The sequence below is a fragment of the Balaenoptera borealis genome, assembly GCF_965194805.1.
Source record: "Balaenoptera borealis genome assembly, chromosome: 3".
NCBI lineage: Eukaryota > Metazoa > Chordata > Mammalia > Artiodactyla > Balaenopteridae > Balaenoptera > Balaenoptera borealis.
Genome location: NC_138866.1, coordinates 184494464 through 184511717, shown reverse-complemented (window position 1 = coordinate 184511717; position 17254 = coordinate 184494464). Strand labels below are relative to the sequence as shown.

At 38.0% G+C, this 17254-nt stretch overlaps 1 protein-coding gene across 11 annotated transcripts in view; it reads right to left on the bottom strand.

Moving 5' to 3' along the window:
- The window catches only part of ODAD2 (outer dynein arm docking complex subunit 2), a 244586-nt gene that overhangs the window by 153912 nt on the left and 73420 nt on the right, over positions 1-17254 (bottom strand). For 10 of the 11 annotated variants that reach the window (XM_082385958.1, XM_082385954.1, XM_082385957.1 and 7 more), the window contains 5 exons: positions 16368-16525; positions 14082-14283; positions 13349-13455; positions 13039-13175; positions 10481-10597 (listed from right to left, as the gene is read on the bottom strand). In XM_082385958.1, coding sequence (XP_082242084.1) covers positions 10481-10597; positions 13039-13175; positions 13349-13455; positions 14082-14283; positions 16368-16525 — 721 coding nt within the window. The other variant, XM_082385956.1, reaches the window with a different exon arrangement.

The following is a 17254-nucleotide window of genomic DNA, read 5'->3' as shown; positions in this document are numbered from 1 at the left end:
AAAGATCAATAAAATTTATCACTTCTTTCCAGACCAGTCAAGAATAAAAAGAAGATATAAATGACCAATATTAGGCATGAAAGAGGGGTTATCACAGCAGAGCCTCCAGACATCAGAAGATAATAGTGGAGTATTATACGTGATGACAATATATGAGGTAAGTTAGATAAAATGTGCAAATTCATTGAAAGACACAAACCACCAAAGCTCAGTAAGAGAAAGAAATCTGAATAGTTCTATATCTACTAAAGAAATAAAATTCTCAACATAAAACCTTTCAACAAAGAAACCTTCAGGTAGAGATGGATTCCTTGGTAAATTCTACCAAACATTTAACAAAGGAATAAGATTCAATCTACATAAAGAATTCCAGAAAGAAGAAAAGAGTAGTGCATACTTCCCAATTCATTCTGAGGCCACATTACCCAGATACCAAAAACAGAAAAAAACATTAAAAGATAACTACTAACCCATATCCTTCATGACTATAGATGCAAAAATCCTCAGTAAAATATTATCAAATTACATCTAGCAATGTCAAATAGGGTAAGACATCATGACCAAGTAGGATTTTTCCCGGGATTCAATATTAGTTCAATATTCAAAAATGAATGACCATATCAACAGACTAAAGAAAAAAATCATGTGATCATCTAGAGATACAGTAAAATCACCACCTCCAAGTAGTAATACACTCATCTCCCATGGTTTAAGTTGAGGTCCCAAGGGAAGCATGTAATAAAGCACCCTCCCCCTCCTAGCCAGGTGAGTGTCAGCAGAGGCCCAGTGGGGAGACCGAACTTCCACCCCCTGCCCAGTGGTAACGAGGCACCCTACACCACCAGGTTCTCAATGGAGTCTAAGTGGGGAACTTGGATTTTTACATGCACTGTGTAGTACCCCAGACCTACACCATGAGACCTACACTTAGAGAAGTCTTGCTAAAACAAAAGATTTAAATAAAATCCAAAGTTTCATAACATAATCCAAAAATGTCCAAGACAACACAAAAAATCACTCATCATACCAAGAACAAGGAATGTCACAACCTGAATGAGAAAGGATGATGAATGGATGCTTATACCAAAGTAAAATGGATGATGAAATCATCTCAAATAGCTGTTGGAATAAGATTTTAAAGTAGCCATCATGAGGCTTCCCTGGTGGCGCAGTGGTTAAGAATCCGCCTGCCAGTGCAGGGGACACGGGTTCTAGCCCTGGTCCGGGAAGATCCCACTTGCCACAGAGCAACTAAGCCCGTGTGCCACAACTACTGAAGCCCACACACCTAGAGCCCATGCTCTGCAGCAAGAGAAGACACCACAATGTGCACCACAACAAAGAGTAGCCCCTGCTCGCCGCAACTAGAGAAAGCCCGCGCACAGCATCAAAGACCCAACACGGCCAAAAATAAATAAATAAAATAAATAAATTTATTAAAAAAAAATAAAGTAGCCATCATAAAAATGCTTCAATAATCAATTATGAAGACTTGAAACAAATGAAAAATCAGAAAGTCTCAGCAAATAAATAGATGATATACAGAAGAACCAAACAGAAATTCTGAAAATGAAATTTACAAACCAAAATAACTCACTGGATAGCTCAGCAACAGGACAGAGAAGACACAGGAGAGAAACCATGAACCTGAAGACAAACAATAGAAATTACCCAATCTAAACAATAAAGAGGAAATATATTGAAAAAAATTTTTTTTTTAAATAAATAAACAGGGCCTCCAGATCTGTGGGACCATAGCAAAAAATCCAACAGTCATGTAATCGGAGCACCAGAAGGAGAGGAGAAAGAAGGTCAGACTGAAAATGCATTCTAAGAATGTCTGAAATTTTCCCAAACTTGGAAAAAGACATAAATCTAAGATTCAAGAAGTTGAGCAAACCCTAAACAGAATAAACCCAAAGAAATTCCTGCCAAGACACATAATAATCAAACTCCATAAAACTAAAGTCAAAGAAAATTCTTAACAGCAATGAGAGAGAAACAATATTTTACCTATAAAGGAAAAACAATTAAAATAACAGCAGATTTCTCATGAGAAACCATGGAGTCCAGAAAGACTGGAACAACATTTTTCAAGTGCTGAAAATAAAGAACTGTCAGCCCAGAATACCATATCCAGTGGAAATATTCTTCAGGAATAAAGGGGAATTCAAGATGTTCTCAGATAAAGGAAAACTAAGAGAATTTGTCACCAACAGACCTACCTCAAAGAATAAGAAGTTCTTAAACAGAAAGGATATGATAAAAGAAGGAAATTGGCAACACCAGAAAGGAAGAAAAGAACAGAAAGAATAAAAGCATGGGTACATACAAAAGACTTTCATTCTCCTCTTGAGTTTTCTAAATGACGTTTGATGGTTGAAGCACAAATTATAACATTGTCTTATACAGTTATCAATGTGAAAGAAATAAAGGCAAATATAAATGAGAGAGGGTAAAGGGACTTAAAGGGAGATATGGTTTCTATACTTCACTCACGTGGTAAAATGTCACACCAGTAGATTATGATAAATTATGTATAATACAATATCTACAACAACCACCAAAAACTCTACACAAAGAGATACACTCAAAACACTATGGAAAAATCAAAATGGAATTCAAAAAAAAAATGTTCAAGTAATCCAAAGAAAATCAGGAAAAAAAAAGTGAAAGAAAACAGAAAACAGAAGGAAAAAACAGAAACTGAAACTAAGCTGGCAGACTTAAGCTCTCACATATCAATAATTAAAAGTAAATGATTTAAACACACCAATGGATACATCAATATATAGAGTTTCAGAAAGTGGATTTTAAAAATGACTCAACTATATGCCGTCTACAAGAAACTCACTACAAATATAATGATATAGGTAGCTTGAAAGTCAAAGAAAGGAAAAAGATACACCACACAAACGTTAGTTAAAAAAAAAAAGGTAGGAGTGGCTATATGAATAGCAGATTAAGTAGCCTTCAGAAAAAAGAAAATCACCAAAGACAGAGAGGGACATTACATAATGATAAAATGGTCAGTCAAGAAGACATAATCCTAAATGTGTATGCAGAGCTGCAAACACAAAAACAGATAGAACTAAGAAGAGAAACAGACAAATCTACAATTATTGTTGGAGGATTTCAAATCCTTCTCTCAACACTGACAGAAAATCAGCAGGGATATGAAGAACTCAACCACACCAAAAACCAAATTTATAAAGATTTAAGTCATTTAGAGTGTGTTCTCTGACTACAGTGGAATCAAACTAACAATGAATCACATGATAGAAAAATCTAACGCTAAACAACAAACTTCTAAATAATCATGGATCAAAGAGGAAGTCTCAAGGAAAAAAATTTTTATTGAGGTATAGTTGATTTAAGGGAATTTAAAAAAAAATAAAACTGAATGAAAATGAAAACAATGATAATATAATGCCAAAATGTGTGACAGGTAGGTGAAGTTCTGTGAGGGCAATTTATAGCACTAAACGCTTACCTTAGAAATGAATCAAACTCTCAAATCAAGAGTCTAAGCTGCCACCTTAAGAAACTAGCAAAAGAAGAGCAACATCAACTCAGAACAGGCAGAAGGATGTAAAAATAGATGCATCTCTGAACTGTCAGCGCTACGGTGAGAGCGGGAAAGTGGAGACTGCCTTCCATCTTACCGCCGTCCTGCCCCAGAGAAGTGCTCACTTGTTTCTGAATGTCTTTGTCCAAAAGACAAATTCTCTGTAGATGAATGCAGACTTAAGAGAATTCTTTCTTAATATTATTCACCAATGAAATCACCAAAATTACTTTCAATGCAAATATAACTAGATTAAATTAAATGTATGATTAAAAAAAACCAGAGAGGGCTTCCCTGGTGGCGCAGTGGTTGAGGGTCTGCCTGCCAATGCAGGGGACACGGGTTCGAGCCCTGGTCCAGGAGGATCCCACATGCCGTGGAGCAACTAGGCCCGTGAGCCACAATTACTGAGCCTGCGCGTCTGGAGCCTGTGCTCCGCAACAAGAGAGGCCGCAACAGTGAGAGGCCCACGCACCGCGATGAAGAGTGGCTCCCTCTCACCGCAACTGGAGAAAGCCCTCCCACAGCAACGAAGACCCAACACAGCCAAAAGTGAATAAATAAATAATAATAATAAAAAAATTTAAAAAGAAAAAAAAAAAACTAGAGAAATAAGAGTAAATGAAACTCTAAGTGAAAAGAATAAATACCAAAGTGAAGTAGAAAAAAGAAAAATAGAGAAAAATCAATGAAACCAAAAGCGAATTCTTTGAGAGAACTGAGAAAAATGATGGACTTCTAGCCAGATGGATCAAGAAAAAATAAAACACAATGATTAATATCAGGCATGAGAGAGGTAACAATAGCTACAGATTCTACAGTTGTTAAAAGGTTAATAAAAGAATAAACAAGTTTATACCAATCAGTTCAACAACTTAGATGAAAGGGATGCATTTCTTTAAAGAAAACCTAGCAAGCTCCCTCAAGAAGAAACAGATAACCTGCATAGCCCTAGAACTAGTAAGGACATTGAATTGGTAGTTAAAAACCTTCCCACAAAGAACACTCCAGGCACAGATTGCTTCACTGGTGAATTCTACCAAATAGTTAAGACAGAAAGAATAGCAATTCTACACAAACTCTTCCAGAAAATTGAATGGGAGATAAAACTTTCCAACTCATTCTATAAGGCCAGTATTACTCTGATACCCAAACCAGACAAAGATATTGAAGAAAAGAAAACTACACATTGATAATCTTACATAGATGCAAAATGTCTTAACAAAATCTTAGCAAATTAAATTTTTAAAGTATATAAAAAGGATAATACACTCTGAACAAATGAAGTTTGTCCCAGAAATGTAAGGTTGGTTTATCATTTGAAAATCAATATAATTTACCATGTTAAACTAAAAAAGGAAAAAAAGAACATGATTAATGCAATAGGTACAGAAATATCATTTGATAAAATCCAATATCCAATCCTAATAAAGTTCTCAACAACTTGGAATACACAGGAACTTCCTCAACCTTATAAATTTCATCTATGAAAAACCGACAGCTAGGGCTTCCCTGGTGGCGCAGTGGTTGAGAGTCTGCCTGCCAATGCAGGGGCACGGGTTCGAGCCCTGGTCTGGGAGGATCCCGCATGCCGTGGAGCGGCTGGGCCCGTGAGCCACAATTACTGAGCCTGCGCGTCTGGAGCCTGTGCTCCGCAACAAGAGAGGCCGCGATGGTGAGAGGCCCGCGCACCGCGATGGAGAGTGGCCCCCACTTGCCGCGGCTGGAGAGGGCCCTCACACAGAAACGAAGACCCAACACAGCCATAAATAATAAATAAATAAATTAAATAAAATAAAAAGAAAAAAAAAAAAAAAAAAAACCGACAGCTAACAATAATTAGAAACTGAAAGTTTTCCCTTTACCATCAGGAACAAGAAACCACGTCTATTCAGTTCTGTACTGGAGGTTCCAGCTAGTGCATTAAGGAAAGAAAAAGAAATAAAATCACTGAAATTGTAAAGGAAGAGGTAAAATGATCTTTATTTATAGACAATATGATTATCTACATAGAAGACCCTTTGGAATCTACAAACCAGACAAAACTAATAAGTGACTTTAGCAAGGTTTCAGCATATAAAATCAATATACAAAAACCAAGTGTATTTTTATATAGTAGCAACAAATAACCAGAAATTGACATTTTAAAACTATTGTTAACAATAGCTCCCAAATAGGAAATATTTACAGATAAGTTTCACAAGAGATGTGTGTGCACCGAAAGTTACAAAGCAATGCTGAGAGAAATTAAATAAGATGGAGAGACATGCTAAGTAATACTAAACAAATGGAGGGACATACTGTGTTCCATGGATTGGAAACCCCAATATTGTGAAGATGTCAGTTCTTAAATTGATCTATAGATTTAACACAATATCAGTCATAATTCCTTCGGGGTTTTATGAAGAAATTGACAAGCTGACTATAAAATTCGAATGGACATGCAAAAGATACAGAATAGCCAGCAACTCCAAAGAATAACAGCAACAGCAGAGGATAGACACTACCTGACCCAAAACTTAATGCAAGTAAGTAGGTAATCAAGACAGTGTGGTTCTGGTATAAAAACAGACAAATAGATCAATGGAACAGAAATACACCCAGATAAATGGGCAACTGTGCAAAGAAAGGACAATTCTTTTTCAACAAATGATGCTGGAACAACTAGATATCTACATGCAAAAGAAAAGAATGAACTTTGATCCATACCTCATATCATGTACAAAAAATATATTAAATTGGATCATAGGCCTAAATTTAAAACCTAACATTTAAAATCTTCTATAAAAAAGCACTGGAGAAAATCTTTGTAACACTGGGTTTGGTAAAGCTTTATTAGATACAACACTATAAAAGAATAATAAGTTGGACTTCATCAAAATTGAGGACATTTGCTCTTTGAAAGACTCTTTTTGGAGAATGAAATAACAAGCTACAAACTGGAAGAAAATATTTATTTACAAATCCTGTATCTGAAAGAATATATATGTCTGTATGTATGTATGTATGTATGTATATCTCACAACTCAGTAATAAGAAACCAAACAACCCAATAAAAAATGGGCAAAAGATCTGAATATACACTTTACCACTTAAGATATATAAATGGCAAATAAGCATATGAAAGGATGCATTCAAGTAATGCAAATTAAAACTCAGTGAGATATCCCTACACACCTATTAGAACATCTAAAATAAAGGACGGACCGTACCACTTATTGATGATTTTGTGGCACAGCTGTCAATCTCATGCACTGCCAGAGTGGATGGAGATGGTTATAACCCCTTTGGAAAGCAGTTTACCAATTGCTTAAAAAGTTAAACATATAACCACCATATAACCTTGCCATTTCAGTCTGAGGTTTCACCCAAGAGAAATGAAAGCATGTGGTCTGTAAAAATAAACACTCCAAAACAAAACATTAAAAACATAAGAGCTTAAATTTTAAAGATTTGTACAATGTTTGGAAGACAAAGTAAAGGAATATTTGCAGAAAGTGTGGTGGGGTGTATGAGAGAAAAGAAAATCAACGGATCAGTCTCAGAGGCCCCAAGATCCAACTAGAAGTTTCAAAAAGAGAACAAAAAGATCAGAGAGGAAAAAAATGATTAAAGATATAATACAAAAATATTTTTCCAGTTCTGAAGGACATATGTCATCATTAATGAAAAAAAACAAAAACCAGCACCAACCACATCATCATGAAAATTACAGAACATCAGGGATAAGAGAAAATCCTAAAGTCTCATTATATAGGAAAAGCCAAAACAAACAGGTCACATAGGAAAAATGCCTTTAAAATTCTAAGTAAAAATTATTTTCAAACTGTCATTATAGAAACAACAACTGAGAGAGAAGAATACAGATATTTTCAAACATGCTAACCCTCAATTTTTTTCCCTCCTATGTGCCTCTTTTACTCAGGAAGCGCTACCAAAATGATGGGGTGGACCAAGAAAAAGAAAACTGATGAGAAGGGCACTTCCTCAACAAGATAAAGGCCATGTATGGAAAGCCCACAGCTAACATCATATTCAGTAGCAAAAGCCTGAAAGCATTTCCCCTAAGATCAGGAGTAAGACAAGGAATCTACTTTCGCCACTTCTATTCAACATAGTCCTGAAAGTTCTAGCCATGGAATTTGGCAAGAAAGAGAAATTTAAAACATCCAAATTGGAAAGGAAAAAGTAAACTATCTCTGGTCACAGGTGACTTGATCTTATATGTAGAAAAACCTAAAGATTCAAAAGAAACTGAATTAAATAAATTCAGCAAAGTGGCAGGATTCAATTTTGAACTTCACATTCAAAAATCAAATCTGATTGTAACACTCAAAAATCAGTTGTATTTCTATACACTAGCAGTGGACAGTCAAAAAGGAAATGAAGAAAACAATTCCATTTACAATAGCATCAAAGAGAATAAAATACTTAGGAATAATTTAACCAAGGAGGCAAAAGACTTGTTATACACTGAAAACTATAAAACATTGCTGAAAGAAGTTAAAGAAGACACAAACAAATGGAAAAACTTTCCATGTTCATGGATTAGAAGACAATATTGTTAAGATGACAGTGCTATACAAAGCAATCTACAGATTCAATACAATCCCTATCAAAATCTCAATGGTGTTTTTTGCGGAAATGGTAAAACCAAGCCTAAAATTCATATAGAAAATCAAGGGACCCCAAATAACCAAAACAGTCTTGAAAAAACAAGGACAAAGTTTGAGGACTCACTTTGATTTTGAAACCAGTACAAAGCTATAGTAATCAAAACAGTATGGGACTGGTATACAGATAGACATACAGACTGATGGAATAGAATTGAGAGCCCAAGAATAAACCTTGAAATCTATGGTCAGTTGATTTTTAACAAGGATGACAAGACCATTCAGTGGGGAAAGAACAGTGTCTTCAACAAATGGTGCTGGGAAAACTGAACATCCATGTGCAAAGGAATGAAGGTTGTCCCTTACACCATATACAAAACCTAACTCAAGATGAATCAAAGACCTAAACTTGAGAGGACTAAAACTAAAAAATTCTTAGTGGAAAACTTAAGGGCAAATCTTTATTACCTTGGATTTAGCAATGGTTCCTTAAATATGATACCAAAAGCACAGGTAACAAAAGAAAAAATACATTAATTAGACTTTATCAAAATTTAAAATGTTTGTATACCAAAGGACACTATCAAGATGAGTAAAAAGATAACCCATAGAATAGGGGGAAATATTTGCAAATCTTCTATCTGATAAGGAATTAATATCCCCAATATATAAAGAACTCTAGCTCAACAAGACAATTTAATTTTTTAAATGGACAAAGGACTTGAATAGACATTTCTTCAAAGAAGATATACAAATGACCAATAAGCAATGAAAATATGCTCAACATCACTAATTATTACGGAAATGCAAATCAAAGCCACAATGCAACACCATGTTCACACTTATTAGGATGTCTATAAAAAACACAAACATACACAGAAAATATCAAGTGTTGGTGAGGATGTGATGAAACTGGAATCTTCATACATTGCATTGGGAATGTAAAATGGTTCAGCTGCTGTGGAAACAGCTTGGAAGTTCCTCCAAAAGTTAAACGTAGAATTACCCCCATATGACCCAGAAATGCCACCCCGACGTGTACACCCAAAAGAACTGAAAACAGGGACTCAAACAGACATTTGTACACCAATATTCGTAATATTTTTCACAATAACCAAAGGTGGAAAAACCCAGTGTCCATCAATAGATGAACAGATAAACAAAATTTGGTATATACATATATGGAATATCATTCAGCCATAGAAAGGAATGAAGTTCGGATACAGGCACGTCACGGATGAACCTTGAAAACATTACGGTACGTGAAATATGCCAAAACAAAAGGACAAAATATTGTATGAGTCCACTTATATGAAATACGTAGAATAGGTAAATTCATGGAGACAGAAAGTAGATTAGAGGTTACCAAGGGCTGGGGGAGGAGGAGTGAAGAGTTATTGCTCAGTTTCAGATGATGAAAAAGATTTGGAAACAGTAGTAACGGTTGCACAACCTTGTGAATGTACTTCATGCCACTGAATGATACACTTAAAATGGTTAACATGGCAAATTTTATATTTTATGTATATATGTACTTTATGACAATAACAGCAGTGCAACAACAATAGAAAACTGGGGTTCAGGAAACAAGTGATCAAACACCAGGAAACAAAAAGAATTCACAAAATGATGACAAAGTGCCAGGATAAGAGCGACAGCAGTCTGACAAGAAAACGCTCCACAAGCAGCATCAGGAAGACAATGGACCCGATCAGTGAGCTCTGTGGGCTCCATGGAATTGCCGCGGCCTGAGGATCAGCCCCGAGCATAAGTGAACCACACTAGTGGTCCTTGCATATCGGTTCTTACCTACGTCAGCTTCAACCAAAATTTTATTTCACAAAATATTATACTGATTTCTTTGTCCAGCACTATTTCACAAACCATGGGAGACACAAAAGCACAGTTCTTATACACACGCAGTTGACACACTTATTAAGACAATCCAACTAGGTAGTAGTCATGGGATTCCCAGAAAGGATAAAAATAATCAAAACATCTAGGCTTCATTAACAGACCTGAGTCCCTTGTTCTTAGTGTAATTAATTCAAAACGGAAAATGAAAAAGTCCTATTTAGAAAGCACTTTGAAATATTACACCTGTCACCTAAGGAAAACCAGAAACATTCTTAAATTGCTACATTTACAGTATTTATTACTTTATATTGTGGAAAACACTCTAATAATTGAAAGTACTGTCCAAAACAAGGCAGAATTACTCTCTAATTTTTTATGCTATAGAAAGTTGTAGCCAAAAAGTATAATGCTATGAGAGTTCAAAAGAGACTGTAAAACTTACCTGTTGAGACATATTTTCAGAAAATTTTGCTGATTTTTCTCTTAAAAGTGTGACAAGGTCTTTATAAATTTCTCCTTTTCTCTCATAATTAATTTCCCCCTCATCATCTGTTTTGCCCTTTGGAAGAAAAAGTTTGGTGCTATAATTAATGGATGAGAGATATAAGAACCTGATCAATACGTCACAACCCAAGCACAAGCACTGTTTTCTTCTCTAAAGGATCCATGCGGTAGTCTTTATACACGAAATGTACAGGCACACGCTTTCCTCTTAATGTTACCTATTCATTCATTCGTTCATTCATTCATTCACTCGTTCAGCAAGCCTTTACCAAGTGCCCCCTAGATGCACAGGGCACTCTGCTATCCAGCAGAGACCTGAAAGCTCCCTTCCCACTTCTCTCCTGTGAAAATGCATTATGACTTCAAGAGCTTTTGATGAAGTCATAGAAGGCCTCGAGTTTAGAATGTCACCACACAAAAGGCTGTGTTTCTGTTGGTCTCACCCTACCCCTGCTGGGTGTGGAGCACGATTGCTACAGGCTCATTTTCTAGGGGTGGGACCTCTCTGTGACCATCTGTCCCTCCACCCTCAGCCTCTGTCTCTCCTCTTATCTCTTTCCTTTCCTCATTTCACTTTGCTTTCCTACTCCTATTACTCTTCCTTCACCCTATGTGTGTGTTCGCACATATATATACACATAAAAACTGTAGTTACATGTGTAACTGCATATATATGTAAAACATACAGATACATGTAAACTGTAGTGTGTTATACATTTTTCTTGTAACGACTGAACAGCTTCAGTTCCTTGTCTTTCATTCTTTAAACTGAGAGGAACACTCAGATGTTTCCACATCAAATAAAGTTGTATGTGCGTCAATAGCCTTTTACAGAAACAAAGGCTCCTCGCCCCACTCTGGAAGGCCCAAGAGAAGCATTCCTTTTTTTTTTCTAAGCTCTTATTTTCCGGTTAGAGATTTCCCTTTTCTCAAGCATCAAGGCAAACCGAAAGCAAATCATAGTTAGGTTGTCTGGCTCCTCCGTGCAGAAATAAGCCCAGGACCACGCTGAGGGAACAAGCATGAAAGGCGGGTTGGAAGATAAGCCCCGCCGCTGAGAACACGGCCGCATGTCGAGAGCGGAGCCAGGCCAAGACCCGCGATAGCTGGGTCCCCATTAAGGATCTGGACCCTCCCTGCAGAATTCTGCTGCGAGCCCCAGTTTTACATGGAAGACAGCAAGAGCCGGGTTTTCAGAGGAGGAAGCTGAGCTCCTTCTAGCCAAGTTCAGTCAGCAGCCGTGAGGCTCAGTGTCAAGCTTTTAATCCAGAAGATCCAGAAGGCCATGTGCCGCCTCTCTCAGGTCGAGGCCCACCGCCCACACTCTGCTTTGCGACCCTCCAGCCGGGAGCCTGCAAAGCTGCGTTTCTGCACCGCCAGGCCGGCTGTCTCGGGCAGCAGGCTGGGAGAGGCCTGCAGGGGAGGAGGCCAGCAGGGGGAGGCCAGGAGGTGGGGGGGAGGCCAGCGGGGAGGCTGGTGGAGGGAGGCTGGGGGGGGGAGGCCGGCGGGGAGGCTGGTGGAGGGAGGCTGGGGGGGAGGCCAGCAGGGAGGCTGGTGGAGGGAGGGTGGGGGGGGGCCAGCAGGGAGGCTGGTGGAGGAGGCTGGTGGGGGGGAGGCCGGCGGGGAGGCTGGTGGAGGGAGGGCGGGGTGGGAGGCCAGCAGGGAGGCTGGACGAGGCAGAAGCCACATGCTCCCTCCCACGTGCTGTCGGAGCCACCTAGCAACGGCCCCTCACCCCGCAGTGGCAGTTGCTCCCAGTAGCCACAGTTGGTTCTAATTTCCAGGCCCAGAACCAGGCTCACCACGACCCCTCAGAAATCCCACTAACAGCCGCCCCGGGCCCACCCTCAGCGGCCCAGGCCAGCAGGCTCTGCCCCACCCTGCCCCGGCCCCTGCACTAACAGCGCTGCTCACTTCTCAGGGCTCCGGGGCCGGTTTCATGGAGACACCTGGGCTCCGAGGGGACCAGCACGGCCTGGCGGTGACCATTCTCCAGACGCGTGAACCCCAGTTCTGCGGCGGGGCCCCGCCCGCGCAAGCAGGGTCCACTCCTCAGGGGTCTGAGTCCCAGTCTGCGCGGGTCCTGCCCGGAGCCGCTGAGGCCCCAGCTCAGGAGGCCCGGCCTCCGGGCTCCCGCATTTGGGTCCCCTGCCTGCTCTTCCGTCTGTCTCCTCAACTCTTGCAACTGCTTCCGCATTACCTCGGTGCTCCTTTATCGACTTGTCTTTCCTTAAACACTTGTGTCATTAATCAGCAAACTGATTATGTTAAAGAGGCAGTACTTAGATAGTGGAACGGGTCCCTTTGAAGGCCATTTCCTAGAATACTGACTTAAGGACCTGCAAGGGGACACAGAGACAGCAAACACACAGCAAAGGGATCTGCATGAATCCCACAGAACATACTTCATTTTTCTGTGGTTTTGGGATTCAATCCTGGAGACATGCCTGCACTTACAGAGACCAAAGTCAATACGGTTTTTAAAAAATTACTTACACCGTTTAAAAACACTCCTTCTTTGCTACAAGTAATGCACAAAGTTTCAGCATCGTGTGGTTTCACCAGAACATAACAAATTTCCCCTTGAATTTGTCTCCAAGGTGGGGCTCGACATCCATTTGAAAATTCGTAATCTGAAACCAATTATCAGTCAATTAAAAGGAGCTCCTTAACCTCAACTTGTAAAATAGGTTGGCTTCAAAAAAGTAGGATTGAAATTTTAAGTTTTCATTTCTTAAATATTTAATGTAGCTACTGAAGCATTTTGAAAATATAATTATGAAAATATATATAATATAAAATGAACCTGAGGTGTACTCGATAGATTCCAAGACTGTCTGTTCTCCCTTTCCTGAGAACCGTTTAAGCAGCTCTATATCATTCTTAACAGTCCCTGGATTTAATCGTATTTCTCTGAAATAAATGTTTAGAAATTCATTTAAAATACTTTAAAACAGAATCTACAGAAAACAACATGAAAACATTTCATTATATCAGGGGGAATATCTTTTTTTGTAATTAAAATATCCGTTAAATTATACAACAACAAAATTACGGTGAATTTTAACCAGGTTACAGTCTTATAACACTGTCAAAACATCAAAGAATCAGTGATTCACGTTGAATGCAACATTAAATATACTCATTTCAATATTCACTTCATTTCTTAATGATAATACCAAAGTACTAGAAAAGACTAGACAAATGAACAAGTCTTAAACTTGATAAACTCTACATGATAATTGCATTATAATTTTTAAATTTATCTAATAGTTGAGGAGACTTTGAAAATAACAAGACCACTTAATGTCTTCAGAATTAGATGAAACTCCACTACAATGTTTTAGCCATGTTAACTGAAAATTGTACTGTTTAGAATTAGAAACCTTCATGCAATAACTAAAATTTTATTCCAAAAAATGTAATGTTAAATCAATAGCAACCACTTCCAAACTTTTTCTTGTGTCTTTTCCCTAAAGCTCTGAAAGTACTTTTTATAATCAATTTTTAGAGGTTTCTTTTTGAAAAAAAAGACTCACAAGGAAATATTTTTCAGAGAACGATTGAGGAGGTGCAGATCCAGCTGCTTAAGTAGCAGGGCAATCTTCATCTTAATCTCACCTTCAGGATCATCATCTTTGGTAATTTTATCAAGAATAGTTAATACAGAAGAGTCTTCATTTATTTCATTTATCATATTATAATCCAAGCCCAGGATTTTTGCTATGGGATTTCTGTTTGCTGACCAAAAAAGTAAATTAAAAAAAAATTATCCTCTTGTCTTCTATTGCAAGAACCATAAAGACTATCAAATCATTTGGAGCCCACTCAAATGTGTTTCTTTCATTAAGCTTTCTCTGATTGACCCAATTTGAATTAATCTGTACTTCTCAGATTTTACTGTACTTAGGAACTTTCTCCCACCTCTTGAGATGTTTACCTTGTACTGTAATATCATCTCTATATGCTATCACCCTAATAGGACAGAAGCTAAGAGGTCTATTTTTTTTAAGTTGACTGTGGGGCATTGTTCAGAATAGACATTCAATCAATACATTCAGAACTGATTTGAAGATAGAGAAATACTGGTCTCCTTAGAAGAATTATCACTAGAACTGTGTGTGTGTGTGTGTGTGTATACCAGTGAAAAGTATTCACAAATGCTTTCTCTCCAAAATAGCATGTTTTTCTCAGTCTACAGATCTACTGCCAATCTCTTCCACCTGTTTGAACTGCTTATATTTTCAATGTCTTTTGACAGTAGTTGGGAAAACAAATCTAACCAGTATTTACATACATGCCAAAGTCATAGTGCACATTTTAAATACCAACTTGTGATCAAGGCTGAAAGTTGAACCTAGAGATGTTGAAAACAGAATTTAATAAAAGCCAAAAAACTATATAGTTGAAAATGAGGGAGAAAGGGGCAAAACCGTGTTTAGAAAGGAGGAATTCAACTCAGATGAAAATCTATATGCATTTGGATGTGTTGGGGGATGCCTATGGGACTAGTTCAGAAAGCTTGACCTGATGGAAAGGAAGAGAAGCACAGCGAAGGCGCTAACTTTCCCACAGGAAGCAGACTATCAGCAGGAAAGTCGTGGGGGGAGCAAGGGAAGGAGGCCCGGGAACCAACCACTTAGACAGCACCTCCACTCATCACCTTACAGCTGTCGTCTCTAAAGATTATGAAGAAAGATACTAGGTGAAATCTGGGGAAACACACAAAGCTGACTTCCAAGTTGCCAAGTACCACGCAATTTGGACCAAAAACTAAGAGCTGTACCTAGAACTCTTACAGAAAGGGCAAAATGCAGCAAAGGATACATATTTAGCCAGATTGGGTGCACAACACTCTATGTATTAAGTTTACGCATTAAGTTGAATTTAATGAACAGCCATGAGTCTATTGACTCTTCTTAAATTCAGTTTTATTCTCAAGATTTCATCCCTCTCAGAAAAGTAGCTTTGATGTACAGGGAGAGCAGTCAAGATGTAAAAAGAAGCTGCTGTTCTAAGGTTCACATCTTAAAAAAATAAGGACTAACTTTCCACCTCACAGCCACGGACAGTGGCAAAGAATGATGACAGATGAGGGACCTTATGCCTGGGACCCACTGGTCACACGATTCCAAAGAAGCAGAACACGTGTATGACATAATTACCTATCGTCAGGTATTTCTACTTGTAAGAAATACTTAGAGCCCAATGATAGCAGGTGATCAATCACATTCTTTTTTGCATGTTAGATGGTTAGACAATAATAAGAACATTATATAACTTTAGTGAAGAGGAAAAATACTTCCCACTGAATGTATGTAACTATTCACAGAAAGCTGTGTATTTCCACAATGGAAAGGGCTGAGACAAAAGGAAAGTGAGATTATTATGGGCTGTATGCTAAAGGAAGAGGCTGCATTCATTTTAAAGGAAACAAATCACCATCCATCACAGCAGAATGCAAAAGGAGAGGGTGGGTTCTGGTGCTGGCCCTGGACATCTGTTTTTTCCCCAGACGTGAACCTTAAAGGCGTCAGGTCTTTCCAGGAGCTAAGAAGGCTCTCTTTAAACCACATACTAAAATTAGAAATCTCAAAGCTTACTAATGGTAAAGCATTAGGCTTTTCATTTAAAGTAGAAATCTGGTATGAGCATAACATTTCAGCCAAAATAAATTAAGGACATTTTTATGAAGTTGAACATAGTACTTTTTACCTTTTAGGTTAGAGAACTTTTTTCAAGAGACTGTAACAAATGATTCCCTCCCCCGCCCCCAAGATTAAGTTTCTGAAAGTTCAAATCACAGATTGCAGTGTAAATATCACCTTCAATACATGCTTGTGCTTCCTTCAGCTTTGTAGTGTTGGCAATATATAACACACGTGACAGCTGCCCAAAGCTCCTAATTTTAATCTGTGGTACAGAGAGAAATAGCAAAGGCTGTCCATTTTTATCAGCTTCTTCTGACTTGACTGTTGTTTCACTGAAAAATGAAAAAAACACAATATTTTCTGAAAGCTTAAGGTTAACCTGGATGTCAATAGAAGTTAAATTTAAGACATTTCAACAAATTATATCCATGTCTCATGATAAAGCACAGAGAATATAAATACGTCTTGTTAGAAGCTCATCTATTTTCCCACTTTCATCCACACTCAGGCCCTTAAATCCCCAGACTTATTAGCAACATGATATACCCAGGAAGAAAATTTTTAAACAATTTCTTGAATACCTGTGTGAACTCAATCAGTTTTTGGTTTTGTTTTTCTAATAATGCATTGGACATGTTTTTAAAAATCACTGGTTCTACAGAATCTTTCATGTTTTGTGGATTTCTAATGTTATTTAATTTATAAAATTTTTATACCACAGTAATTAGTGGTTAGGAATTTTCTTGGCTACTCTGTTTATGAGCAAAAAAGCTATGAAAAAAGACAAACTAGATCCCCTCAATGGATTATTTTCCCACTCCAAACCTCCAATTTGGTTTACTTTAGGATAACAAGCAATTTTTCTAACTAGGCTTTTTCCTGATCAGAAATTATTAGCTCTCCTAGATTGGTGTTTCTGCCCATTTTAACTTTTTTAGGTTGGCATTTCTAAAAGACTGAGATGTTTTTATGGCAGTGATATAGCTCTAGATTTCTACCACTTACAACATTACCTAAACTGCCTAGCTTTTCACTGCATACTGATATCTCTGGCAAAACTG